Raw genomic sequence first — 14696 nt, forward strand, 5'->3', positions numbered from 1 at the left:
TTATTCAGAGCTGATGGTTGAGTGATGTCACTTACTCTACCTCTGCTGAATCAAAAGTCCATGACAGGAGCCCTAATGTGGCTTGGAGCTGGACTAAACAGCATTTGTGGCAAGAGGCTAGAAAATCCAAGACATACACTTGCAGGGCTCTTCCATCCCCGGACAGAGCACAGATCAACAACCTTGCAAGGGCTCTCAAGAAAAAGAGCTTGTTAACATTTAGGAAGTATGAAAATGGGTCAGTGCAATGACTACTTCTGTGCCCAATCTGCTTATGCCCCAACAATGGGCAGAAGCTTTAAGCCATGCTATCTCTCAACATTTTTTGGGGGGTAAAAACGTCAAAAGAATGGAAACACAATAGACAGTGCAGAACGTTCGATTAAACGGGTGCGGACGCGTCGGCCAACGGACGTGCGCAGCACTGGCAAGGTAGTGCTCGCGACGACCGTTGGCCGACGGCAGCACAAAAGGGGTTAATACCCAACAGAAGGTTGTTACAGAAATATATTAAGTCAACACCTCGTTTCGGCCAGGAGTTGATTAGAATTGGTTTAAGTCAGTGGTTTTTAATATTTTGAATTCTGTGGACCCCTGCTGAATCACTACTATAAGCTGACACAAAGTCGTAAGCAATTTCTACGATCTGACCTTCAACACAATACACAAAAATGCAGGAACAGGTAGACATCAAAAAAACACACAAATTAATAAATATTTTCTTTCATTCACTAACAAAAATATACAAAAAGAAAAAAAAATTCATGGGAATGACTAATCAACATTTGTGGTAGATTATGTATTTGGGGAGAGGATGTGGCATTGCCCGGGAACATCCTGCGATTCTGGGCAAATCACTGAATCTCCCCGTACCTATTTCATGTGGCGTTATTTAATGTAACTAATGCTCATGTAAATTGCTCCAATACCTTCGGGTCGAATTTGGCCAATCTACAAAACTGCACAAATTTGGAAATTTTCAAAATGTAGTTTTATTTCTAAAAGCTGAAGCGATATGTTAGATTCTAACATGCAGCTGTCTTTTCTGGTCCTGTTGCATGGTCTCTTTCCGTAGGGGCACACCAATGTTTCAACTAATGCCACTAATCATCCAGACTAGAATCTGTTTGCTCTATTCCCAAAAATCTAGCTAATATAATTTTAGCTCAAATTTAAAATTCCTTCACATTTGCAGAGCATGTTAACATTCTAAATTTTGCTTCTGATGTATATATTGTTAATCAGTTAATGTTATTTATTTGTCCTAACTATTGTAGTGCCTCTGAGGAGCCAACCATGGACTCCAGGTTTGTAATTGTTGATCTATGTAGCAAACTCAACATTTTGCCACACATGTACCAATTATAAATCTGTAAACGTGAGGGTCTTAGAAAGAGACACAGCACAAATAGAAGCGTTAAGTCTCTGGTCTAATGAATACGGAAGACACATGTTACTATATCACTGCGACCTCAATCTCACAGGTTGCAAGTCGAATCATTTAAGTTACCCTAAAGATGGCTCATCTCTTTAGCTTAGGTTCTTTTATTTTAATTAGATGGAGAAGTTTGACACAACGATGCTTAAATATGGAGAGACATAAAAGACACAATTCCCCGCACTGTATTGTTACTTACAAAAGGGTGAGCCGCAGCAGTTTATAATTTTTGCTAGAATTGCACCGATTTTGCAGGAAAAACAAAGTAATGGCTTCAAACAAAGCCAAAATTAAATGTAAATGTAAATGTGGGTGTACTTGTAAAGCACACTGCGACTCCATGGAGTATCCTGGCGCTGAAGACCGCTGGGGAACCCGTCCTGGTTTTCCCTGTGAGATGGTCCTTTTCTGGGTATCTCCAAGGTGAAACCAGGCATCCCCGGCGTCTGTGGGGGGCCGTTGTAGAGATGAGGCAAGCTTAATGCACAGAGTTGCCAAGTGTGTTCCCTGGTTAAAGGAGGCACCGAGTCGAGAATTATCGAGTCCGTTTTGACCCTGGTCCACAACCCTGCCGCATCGGGAATTGAACCCTGGTCCCAGGCCGTTCTCTGCTTACGGGTCTGCCGCCTCTAACCAGTGAGCCACACCACTCCACAATTAAACAAGAAAAAGAGTAGACTACAGCAGCTCTTGCTTATATAGAAAGAAGTATTCAATTGAAAGATATATGTTGGAGAGTCCTGAATACAGGACTGAGTACATCACAAATCAACCCATCTATAAGTCAAAGTACAAGAAGCTCTCCCCCCCCCCAAATGTTCAATTCACAGCCATATTCGGATTGCATCTTTCCTAGATTGCCTACTTTTTTCTATACCAGACAGCTTGCCGTATTTTTAATGCTATAACTCCAAATCCATTTGAAGCACCACTTTTATGCCAATAGAATGGCTTAGAGACTTGTTGCTGGAGCTTGCAGTGGTTAAGAGTTTGAATCCTGGCAAGACCGGTCGGGTCTACCACTGTTCTAAGGTCCATGAATTGAGTACAGTTAAATTAGGTTATGGTAACACCTCTTGTTTAAAGTTTTTAGAAGTAGCAGACATAGGATAAGACGTTCTATATAAACATATGCAATTATTATTTGACATACGTTTTTTATTTTCTAAACGTTTTTAGTTGAGTGGGGGCCCTGGGTGGCATTTTTGCAGGGATGTTGTATTCAACCAGCAGAAGACAACATCAACCATATTCATGCATATACTGCGGCCTAGATGTGGGCCATCCTGCATGAGTGTAAGAGGATGTAAGAAGGGGAAGACTGAGTGAGGGGAGTTTAAGATGAGAGTAATTGGGAATATTGAGTGCGAGTAAAATAGTGTTAGGAAGGAGTACATTTAAATAGAAGGAAAAAAAGAGGAATGTTATTGAGAGCTAGAATAACAAAACAAGTGATGGTTTGCTCCTGGCTCACCCGGTTACATCCATGATGGACCCAGAACACAGAAGACTGCACGTCATACATGACATTTTATTCTGGTAGCCCTTTGATTACCAGCGTTCCTGCACACTCACATACAAGTCAAAGGAGGTGCGGAGTGGCAGCCGTAATGGAGCGCAGCGGTGTCTGGCATAACTTCAAGACAGGTTGTTCCAACACACCAGATGTCCTTGCTTCAATGTTTATATCACGGGTCAGATATAATACTATTCAGATTCTAGGTAGGTTTCAAGGACACTATTTGAGCTAGACAAAACAGGTAATACCATATCAGGCCCCTCTCCTAATAGATTTGCTCAAGGCTGAGCCGAAGAGTTTACACTATTTACCACCTGTACAATCACCCAGCAACACATAGGAAAGGCAGTAACCCAACCGACAGAGTAGGTCAATTGAGACTTCAATCGATAACCTGTACTTGCACCGCTGAATTACGGCAGACAAAGGGTCAAGACCTGTACCCCAATGCATTATACTCCGCAGAGACAAGCAAAACATATATAAACACCACACAAGTTTGAAATGGAGGTTGCAAGATTTGACTCCTACCCCTCAACAGACATCCACAGGAAAACAATTTCACTTCTGATTGAAGCAAGAAGTGTACTAGAGTCAACCCCTGATCCCAGCCCCCTTCGGTATATCATCCATCACAGGCGACCTCAAAACAGCAAAGTAAAAAGAGAATGTGTGTTGTGCAAAACCACATTACATGGCACTGATACAATGCTGCTAGCAGACGCCCATGCTCGCACAAACACAACAGTTGAGGAAGGTGCAGCTGCAGCAACAGTGCAAGCTTTTCTCAGACACACATATAGCTATTAAGACAGTCACAGACAGTGAACACCCACACAGGAGCACACAACCCCCCATGTTTTCTGTCTGGGCAAGCGTGTTGCTCTGAAAACCAAGTTCCAATCATAAGCAAATGTATAATCGCCCTTATCTTTGCTACTGTCAATGACATGACTGTTCACAGAATGAGTGATGGGAATATAGGCTGGAGCTTATCTATGTAGAGAGCTTCTATTAGGAAAGTCTTCCAGAAAATTCTTCACACCTTTAAAAAATCTGCTGAATCTCATAAGTAAACCACAGGTTTCCCTCTCTTCATGAGGATTACTTAGATTAACCGCACAAAAACTGGTTTAAAACCACCGTAATACCTAAAGCCACATTGAACTATTAGCTACCATGTTTGCATATTGTGCCCATGCTATACTTAGACCTGCACTGTCTTCTCACATCAGACGTATTCAGGCACATTCTCAAGTCTGGCACTCCTGAGGATTCATGAAGGACTTGCTCACTGGTGGTTGACTTTTCTTGTTCCATTTTCAAAGTCCTTATTTACTCTTCTCATGAGAAAGAGCTGCACATGCTCACCTAAATTTTGGTTCTGTCAACTGTACTCTCATCTCCGTAATCCACACAGATACCTATGGAAAACATCCAAATTGGGATGGGGCAGGTGCGCAACTAGACCTGAACTTAACGGGAGGGGCTAACACTCCCAGCCAGGGCTGACCCCAGCACTGGTCGCACACAGTGCAACAGTCTTTTTTGGCACCCCTCCCCTATTTCCTCCTTCTCCATTAATTCCCTCACAACCACTCACAGTGCACTTCATCTCTCTATAATCTTTCTCTGACAAACATTTCATTTTTTTATAGGGCTACTCGTAGTTTACTCACACTCAGTTCTGTGATCAGCATGGTACACGTAATTTGTAGCAGGCACATTAATCCTCTGTGCGGTGTGGGTGACAGGAGTGCTCATGTGAGTGCACGGTGAGCGATGCGACTGTGTGAGAGGAGTGTGAGAGGAGTGACTACAGGGTGAGTGAGGTGACCATATGAATTTGGGTGTGGATATAAGTGTATAGTGGAACAAATTAATGTATGGCTAGTGATGTACTTGTCTGTGTGAGATTGCAGGGTGAGCAGTGAGGGGGACAGGTGAGTGAAATGTCCCATGATCACAGGGTGGGAAGTGTGCTCGTGTGACTGCAGCGTGTGGCACAGTGTGAACAGCTTAAGTGCATTGTGAGTGCAGAGTGAGCAGTGTGCTCATGTGACCGCAGGGTAAGTGGAGGGAGACCAGTGTGAGTTAATGGCGAGTGACATAAGTGCTGTGTGGTCATTGTGAGAGCAGGGTGAATGCTGTGAGTGCATGGTGATCGCTGTGAGTGCATGGCGATTGCTGTGAGTGCAGGGTGAGTGTGAAAGTGAAGGGCGAGAATGAGGAGTGAGTTGTCTGAATGCAGGATACATTCCCAGACACTTGAAGTATCTCAGCATGTTACTGAGGGCTGGCGTAGGGTTTCAGATATAAGTTAAACTATTACTATTGCTCTAATGGCATTATTCAGAGACAGGGATGGACTGGCCGTAGTGGGCACCAGGCGTTTTCTCGTGGGCCAATGGGGGTCATTTTTGGTACAGGGGTCTGGTTTTGCAGGAGTGCTGCAATATTGGCCCCTGTACCAAAAGCAGCTGCAGTGTTTTCCACGCGCACCTCCTCCCCAGAGGCCAGGCCCACTCAATTGCCAAGGCCGTTTTGCGTTCCCAGTCTGGCCCTGTTCAAGGATCGAGGGTGGAGGAAATAAATACTGTGCTCATCCTGCAACAAACTTTTAGTCTTGTGATTAGGGTTGCCAGCTCATTATATTGATGTCCCAGACATTACAAACATTTTCAGCACTTATCTGTGCATACTTGGAACAGCAAATATAAACAGAAAGCATTTTTAATTGTGTTCTTGGGCTGCCTGAACGATTCATGACTGATAATTAAAGGGAAAAAAGACAGAAAAGTCACATCAAGACAAGGCTTTTGCAGGCTCTTTAAACAACAAATGGCTGGTATTTTTCTTTTGGCAACCCTGCTTTATATTTCGTTCCATGAAATTCATTCACACACTATGGCAGTAAAATTAAAATGCAAATGTAAGGAATAGGCAGAGCAGGGACCCAGGAAGAACTGGAACCAGAAAAAACGATGCCTTGTTAAACAGTTTACAAAAAAGGTATGTAAATATGCAAATGGTCTTTCAAAAAGACCTGTGAAAACTCGTGCCTGCCGGAGATATGAGTGTGTCAACATTAGATGCTTACTGCTATAGAGGGGGCATGCAATCTCTTGCCATAGCAATATTGCACTTTGCTTGATTTGATAAACAAAAGTATGCAGGCTTTACACAGGCATACACGTGTTTCATGTGATCTCCGACAACTACATATTTCTCCATTGAAGTAATTCCTCTTGGAATCCGAGCATCACCATACCAAAGTCTCCAAAACCGAAGAAGGGATACTTGAAACAACTCCCACATCACTACCATTAGACAAAATGTCACTTCCCATTGGAACACGGCAAAGAACCATTGCCTGCACGGTATCAGAGGGCCATTGTCAAACTCCCTGGAAAGATGACATGAGAGAGCAGGAGAAACACTGAGGTGTCAACATACCAAAACTGACAAATGAGAGACCCATCACGCTGCCTTAAGAGCTTACCCGTGGCTCCTGTTGGAGCACACCTTATGCACACCATGCAGAAGGCAGTTTATTTAAGGCACTTTTTATAATAAGACTCGCGCAAAAAGCAGTAAAGTTGTTCACAGAAAACATGTATGGTAGCATAAGTGTCTCAAACATCAGGTAGTGCATATAGAACAGTCCCGTGTATGGAGTCTGGCCAACAACAGAAGTTAGAAATCAGGATGCAAACGGGAGAGCTATAGAAACATGTGATCTGTATAATACTAGACTGCACACTGCACTGTGTTTTAATAGAACACATATTTAAATTACAATACACACACTTAGGTGTGTTTATATTTCTAAACATATAGTTATAGTCTTAAATCTAGGTAGCTTGAGTAATTAGCCCAGAATGACAATTTACAGTCAGTTCTGATCCTAGATTTAATCCCACCCTCTGTGTATCAGGCACAGCAACCTAGACGCTAAAACTGGTCTCCTTCCTGGAGCAAATGCCTGGGAGAGCCCCAGAAAATGTCCACTCTCTCATAACACTAGGCTCAGGCAACTCTTTATTAATCTGCAAACTGTACTGCAAGCAACAAAAACATGGTGGCACAATCCTCAAAATACAATCCACCTTACTTTGGATCACTTTCAAGCGATTGCTTGGAGTACATCAAAACTACCTGTGCTTGAGGAAATTCATGAAAATTGCTTGGCTCAAACTAATTGTCAAACGCTACCTTGAACCACAAAACACATCGACCAAATAATATTGAGGTTCTTGATCCCTCTTGACTGGATTCTTTCATGATCAGAGATTCCAAGACTGTTCACCTGTTCCATACTAAGAATGAAACTCCTCCATAATGATTATAAGACAAACTTGCATGAATTTAGATTAAGTAAGGCTATAAGGAAACCCAAAGCTTTGTATAAAAATCAAGCAGCCACAGGCGAGGAGTCTAAGGATGGGGTACACAGTGAACCTGGACAGATGGAGAAATAAGGTTTAATAAAAGCAGTTTGTCATCCGAATTATTGCCAGCAATTTCCAAAACAACATTGTGCTTGAACAAAGGAAATCTGCAAGCTGAATACTGTTCCACTCAATGTGTGGGGTGACCCTATTATTATAGGGCAAGAATTAACGCCTGTAGAAGCATTTGGAGAGGAACAAGAAGTAATTTGCATCTTGTCTTCTCCAATAAAGCGTAGCAATCAGACAGTAGATTTGGGTTTACACAAAACAGCCCTTTTAACAGTTCCCTGTATGAAATAATGTTGCTTTCTCGTTGATAATCAAAGCTCATCAGGATGCGTGCTACATAGAACCAGGTTGGAGATCCTAGTGATCCCCTCTGCTTCAAAAACAGTAAAGTAGCGATTAAACACTTACCAGACAGAAAGCAAAAGGCAGGTAATGTGCAGCAATTCGCTGGATGCTGCCAGTGCTCAGCACCGGCAGTTCTAAAAAGCAGGTGCTGAGACGGGTTTCTATTGGGCTCTCCTTTTTTGCCCTCACCCTCAGGGTGAAAAAAAAATCTTAACTCTGCAGCTGAACCACCCTTTACTGCCTTTGATGTAATTTCAAAGAGACTCCTTATAGTTCTTTCAGTCTCATCATTTCAGAACGGAAGCATGTTCAATATTATATACAAAGCCATAGTTGTTGCCTACTTATCTTATGCAACTAATAACCACTGGCAAAACCAATAGCCCTGGCTTGTTGTAGATGTAATGCTACTTGTTGTATTATATATCTGGATGCAATGATAGAAGCAGCAAAATAACATGCGGGCGGCATGCTGTGCTAAGCCCAGATTTTTAGCTGTGCGGTTTTAAGCCACGCCCTTAATTAAATCGATCACGCCCCCTTTACAGACCCCCCGCAGTTTGTCCACTCCACTTAAAGCCCTGATTACAACATTATATTACAATAGAAGTTGTATGTTACAAAAGAATGAACTTGGGAGGAGCGGTACGGTCCATTTGTTCATGTAGCGGTTACCCTTAGCCTTAGTTGCAACAATTCATTGAGATTTTGAGTGCTTTGGGAACAAAACAATGCAGGTGATCTCAGTTTCAATTGGTTAACCAGCGCTTGTGTGAAGAAAGCAACCATTTCAAACCAGATGTACATAGAATTTTGATGATTCCAAGCGCCCCAATTCAGAGTTTGTCAACTGTATAGTGGATGGTTTCTGCAATGTATGGAGGTGGTAACTTCTTTCTGACTCCTAAAATGTGTTTAGAAGTGGATAAAGAATGACTGTTTGGTAGGGGCCTGTTGCAAACGTCCCTTCCAAAAACTGATTTGTTTCCATATGGATTAATGGTTTTGGAATGAAATAGAAATCCTAAACCGCTGAAAAGTTACAAACCACCGAGTTGGGGTGTTAGCCCCTTAGCAAAAGAGTAAGGGGGCCACTTGGGACCCCCTTCCCCTTTTGAGAATGTTTAAAAACATATCGTTGGGGGATGAGGCAGTGGTCCAGGGCACCACTGTCTACTCGCAAAAAACTTTTTTTAAACTTTTTTTTAATTTGTTGGTTTTTAAAAACGCAGACAGTTTCCTTTAAGGAAAACGGATTGCATAAAAAAGGTATTTACAAAGCAATCAGAGACATGGTGGTCTGTTGACTATCAGGCCACCATCCCTGTCAGTCACAATTTGTAACCTACCCCATGAAGGATGATGATAAGATAGGTCGTATTGCGATCCAGTACGATTCAAAGTTTTGTGAAGTGACCTATTAGTACTTAGGTTGGTTCGCAAAATTCCACACTGGTTTCAAAAATACTGCTTGAAGTTTGCAACCAGCTTTTTCAACAGTGTTTATACATATTGCACCAAGCCTCAAAACCCTAGGCCTTAAGCCCACCTGCCCTACATGTCCACACCTTACATCATGGATTAGGTAGTCAAAAATGCAGTGTTCTAAAACAATCACTTAAAAATATTGCTTCTTTATCATTGCTAAGGTTCCTGGCCAGAAACTACACATCTGGAAGAGGCATAGGGTGGAAACCCCCAGAAAAATCTAATCTAGTTCATTTTCCAAAGTGAAGTAAGTCATGAAAATATTCAGGGGAAGCATGATCTCAACTGTAAAATATTGAGATATCCCAATTCTGTTAGTATGTAATGATGGAGAGCATGGGGCTGTTATATTGATGAGAAAACGTACTGCAGAAGAAACTTTGCAAACGGGTAAGGCTATATATAGCTCAAATCCTTCATAAAAAATGTGTCACTTTTATGGAACATTGCTTTATGGCTAAAATATGCATAAAGTCACTAATTTCATGGAATTCATTAATCAAAAAAATAATTCTAGTTCATGTACAGAAATGTATGAAAAATTGTATATTTGCATCCATACGCCTAATCCTACCTTGGCACTGGGATGAAAACCGGTTTAAAGTTACTTTCAAGATCTAAACTTACTGTAACTTTTGTTCTCCAGCAGGAAAATATTTTCTTCGGTGAAGGGGGCCCTTTCTCTGCATTTCTCAAAAAAATACCGTAATGCTATGTATCTATTACTCAATTGAAATATTTAGGCCAGACTATTTCGTACAAACCTTAGGTGTGCAAATTGGATGCGAACATTTTAGGCAGTTTAGAAATTATACACAAAGCTATTAAACAGTAGAAATTTGCTTCCTTCCAAATGACCATCTATCCCCGAGAAATCCACTGTTCTGTACCTTAACCCTAGATTGTAGTACTGTACAAATCCCATCATACGGGAGGATATGCTGTTGTAATATGCAGACATAGAATTCTGTCAATTCAGGCGTGCACTTTAGTAGTAACTGTGTGCTCAAGAGTCTTTTTATTTTTAAATCAGGTCCCATTATGGGTAGCAACATGTAAAACTAGATGGAGGATAAAGTAAATCATTGCAGTCTAGCTCAAATCAAACCTATCTGGATATATTTCAAATGTGTTTTTGCAAAATGTATCATGTCTTTACCATTACTGTGGCTCCAGTACAATTGTGGCAGCTGCAGTGGTCAGTTTCACTATTCTTTGCAATACCTGTAATGTTTTTACTACTCATTTATATATTTCTCTGTTGAGCTTAAAAGAAAATCAAAATTAGGCCATGAATTACATTCGGCCAGAAATTACGAACATAAAGTGAACTAATGAAACGCCACAAATGCCTAAACTGCTGGAGCAGCACACTTTACAAATGAAAAATATGATGATTTGTTGAGTCTGAGACCACCACACTTTCTGAAGGAATCCAATGAGTTTGTGCTAACATGGAGGAAAGGTTGATTTCACAAGCAGCACCTCCTGGAGCAATGTGACCATGGCCCGTCTACTCCACAGCTGAGGCCTAGTAAGCAATGAATGGTTTTCAGCTCTAGGAAAATGACAACATCTACATCTGGGATTAACAACCAATGGGCAGCAATGGTCATGGTGGCCAACATTTGGAAGGCAGTTCATTTTGTTTATTTACAGGCCTCAGTAGGATCTGAAGTCCACATTTCCTCCTCCAATGAGAAAAGTATGGATCTTCCCAACTGTGAGGCGAATTATCAGGGCAGAATATTGCCCTATAGTGGAAGGGTTACATCATATCAATGTATCTATAAAAACAATATATGGTTCCCATTGTTTTTCCAAGACCAAAATTATTCTTATGGTGCTTAAAATAGCAAACGATAACCGGTGCAGCTGCTTCAGAGTACAAACTCTTTCAGGAAATAGAAATAAAGGGTGGGTAGTGAAGTGTCAGGTTCTGAACTGCACTGAGGCTTCTGGTATTGTCTTATGCTATCACATTATTTCTGTAGCCACAGTACGGTCTACACAGAGCAACAATGCATGGCAAGCAGGTGCTCTCAAGAGAGGAAAGAGGAGAAAAATCTAGAGCAAGGGGCGAAGACTGTAATGAAAAATCCTATTTATTGCACGACAGCTCCCCTTTCCCTGAAATCAGCAGATTTTATACTAAAGAAAGAGGTAATAACATCCCAGGAAGTACTGGAACACTCTTAGATTGGTGAGCAACCATAGAAATCCACTGCACCCATCATCTTGAACTGAGAATGATGTTATAGCCCAAGACCCCTGTTCATGAAGAATTACAAGACATGGAAGACTCCAGCAAATTAGAAATTAGGAAGTGACATAACAATAAATACTAGCCACCCTTTTCTGTTACAAGTGTTTTACAGCTGTGTTGGCTAACTACATCTGTATCACTTTGAAGTTGGGTCAGCACATTGTGTCTTTCATGTGAACAGAACTGGTTACTGCGCTCACTGGAATTGGAGACCTCACTTCTAGGCTAATTCCGTTCCAAACTTTGATGGTGGAGTTGTTTATGAGGATACGAAAGACGTGCAAAAATGCAGGCCTGGAGATTATTCTTATGAAGTCCTACCTGTACTGTCTCATTAAGTACTCCAAAGTGCTGGTAACATTTTTCAAAAGGAATACGCTGCAGCATCACAGCTATTTTAGGCATGTATGATTATTTTATTTTGAATGCAAAATGTTGGGTAAATCACAATTATTGCCTTATTCACATCTGACATAGTTTCTGCTTTCCTTATGTCACACACCAGGCATAATGTTACTTTGGAAATTGGCATTGTTTACTGGCCATTGTCGTTTTAAGAGTAAAACCTTTTTGGTTTGATGTTTTGAAACTGGATGGTACCTGCCGATTTTTTGTTGTCTCCAAACAACTGTAAAGTTGTGAAAAACGCCTGAGACTGCCAATTTTTATTTCAAAACCCACGCTCAAAAAAACTTTGTGAACTTCAGGTATTGTTCTTAGTAGTTACAAGAGTTACAGAAGTTTGGGAAAGAAACTTGGCAACCTCCCTGGCCATTACTATAGTGTACAACTAGAGTGTTTTCTTTCCAACATATCAGTTATTTTGCCACTGTTGCATATCCGGTCTACCTAGCACCACAATTGTAGGCTCCCACCCTGCTATTAACCCAATAACCATATTTGGTTTCATCATCTCCATTTTGTTAGCAAGAATAAGTATAGGGTAGATTTTACGCTTCTCCCACAGATGCATAAATGTTTCACTTTCACCTGTGGCCATCGAAGACCAGGTCATCTATCCCTAGCCCGGATTCTTTCACAGACATACTCCTCTTCATCCAGTACAAACTCTTTACCAATAATAAATAATTGAATAAAACAACTTATAGAAGAATTGGATTTCAGTATCCACTAAAACTAGGATATTATATGCACCCAGATGGCTAACCTAGACTCCGTGAACAATACGATGATGGGAGGGTCCAAGAGGATGTTTACCCGCCTAACACAGCTACAACCCCCAAACAAATAAATATCACAAGATGTAGAATAGCTGTGGGTCACACAAGAAAAAACGGTTGACTATCTATATACCTGACAAAAAGAGAATAATAAATAGAGCCACATACTTGGAAAATATATGTGAGACAAATAAGACAAACAGTCAAAAGGATATTTTCTGTATGTGAAAAAATACCCATCAGTTGTCGACCGAAACCGCCCTTGTAATCATCTGGGATCCTTCACACCAGGAAGGGTGGGTGTTACAACCCTTTCAAATGAATTGTACAATGAGTGTGTCCCAGTGAAGCAGAAGAAATATGGGCGTGTGATGACAACTGTAAAGCAGTGCAAAAATGTGAGTGAAACAAAGAGGAATAAAGTGCCAAAAAAGACTAAGGAAGGATCCCTTGGTGAAACATGATTCCTGCAGTTTCTGCCATGTACGCACGCTACTAACACATTGCTACATAGGACACATGGCACTCACATACTTTGTATCCATCTTTAGACTAGAATTAATCTAACGCTTATGTACCCTATCTCTCACTCCTTCAACCAAAGCCAAGGCTCAGTAACAAATACACAAGAAAAAAGCACAACTCCAGTCCTCATGCACAACATATACCACCCGTATAGGCCACATAATAGACACACTCTTCCATCTAAAACACCATGTTGTACCAGTAAGGGAAAGCACTTTGGTGCCTCAAGATGCACCATAACAGTGGAACACAGTATATACCATTTATCGGTCATACATCATGATTTTACCAAACTGTAAATAATTTATATTGTGAATTCTAGATGCATGCACTCTTATTATCCATCAGCCAGTCATTCATGCATCCAATAAATTAGTATCTATGCAAAAATGAGTGCATGTTTTAGTTCTACTATACTGAAGTATTGCAGTTTCCACTTCGAATCTTTATGATCCGGAATGGGACAACTACAAGATATCAGAATTAATGTTTTCAAATTACACGGAGCTGTTGAAGGAGAGGTGTTTTTACCAAACATCTCTCGCTCTTTATCTATCTAAGATAAAGTACGAATTGACGATTTCAATCCAAAAACGTCAGTTTTGGGGTTCACCAATACACTGTGACAACGCTACAACACACTCACCTTCACACGTTGTCCCATTGCCTTGGTAGCCAGGCCTGCACGTGCACTTGTATGCCTTGGGTGTATTTTGGCAAATTGCATCCGGGTGGCAGTTGTCAAGTCCATGGGCACACTCATCAATATCTGCAAAATTAAAGAGAACATTTACTTCGAGCCTACATTGACAACGCAGTCGCCAGCACATTATACAAACTTATGAGCATCTAGACAGGAACAGATTAATAAACCTCTAAAATAATGGGATTAAATTGTATTTATTACATTGGCTTACTCTATATGTTTCTGCTCCAATTTTGTCAAGAAACGCACCTTTTATTGCACGTTTATAGTTCATGATTATCGAGCGGTATGCACATGCAATATTGCCATGATTTCGTATATTCTTCTTTCTTGTGTTGGACATAAAACTCAGAGCCTATATTTTTCAAGTTGTGAAATTATTTGGCGAGTCAAGATAACAGAGATAATTCCGACATATCTATTTGTGGGTTCGTTTTGTTATTGCAAGTTACTTGTGTAACTCACTTCCTGCACATTCAATAGAATATCAAACTAAAAAAATCAAAGATAAACTTTCAAGATGCCCACTGGCGCTGCTAAATGTATCACCTAATTCTTGTGCACATTCGCTGCAGTTGTACTAGAGGAGAATACTCGTGAGGTATTCGCAATAACTATTTTCGAAAAGGTGAACTTGTGTTCGCTGCTGACCAGCTGCACAGAACACTGCTCGACAGTGTCCGCTGCCGGATTTGCCCCTGTCTCCCTACTCCCCTTAGCCAGTCGTGCCTCACCACAACCCTTCCCCCAACAAAAACACATGCT

General features: G+C 41.1%; 1 protein-coding gene across 8 annotated transcripts in view; it reads right to left on the reverse strand.

The window, feature by feature from the left end:
- The window catches only part of SCUBE2 (signal peptide, CUB domain and EGF like domain containing 2), a 669241-nt gene that overhangs the window by 612674 nt on the left and 41871 nt on the right, over positions 1–14696 (reverse strand). For all 8 annotated transcript variants that reach the window (XM_086955987.1, XM_086955986.1, XM_086955985.1 and 5 more), the window contains exon 2: positions 13872–13994. In XM_086955987.1, the coding sequence (XP_086812113.1) occupies positions 13872–13994 (123 nt within the window). The remainder of the gene's footprint in view (positions 1–13871; positions 13995–14696) is intronic.

This window comes from Lissotriton vulgaris, chromosome 2_1, assembly GCF_964263255.1.
Source record: "Lissotriton vulgaris chromosome 2_1, aLisVul1.2, whole genome shotgun sequence".
NCBI lineage: Eukaryota > Metazoa > Chordata > Amphibia > Caudata > Salamandridae > Lissotriton > Lissotriton vulgaris.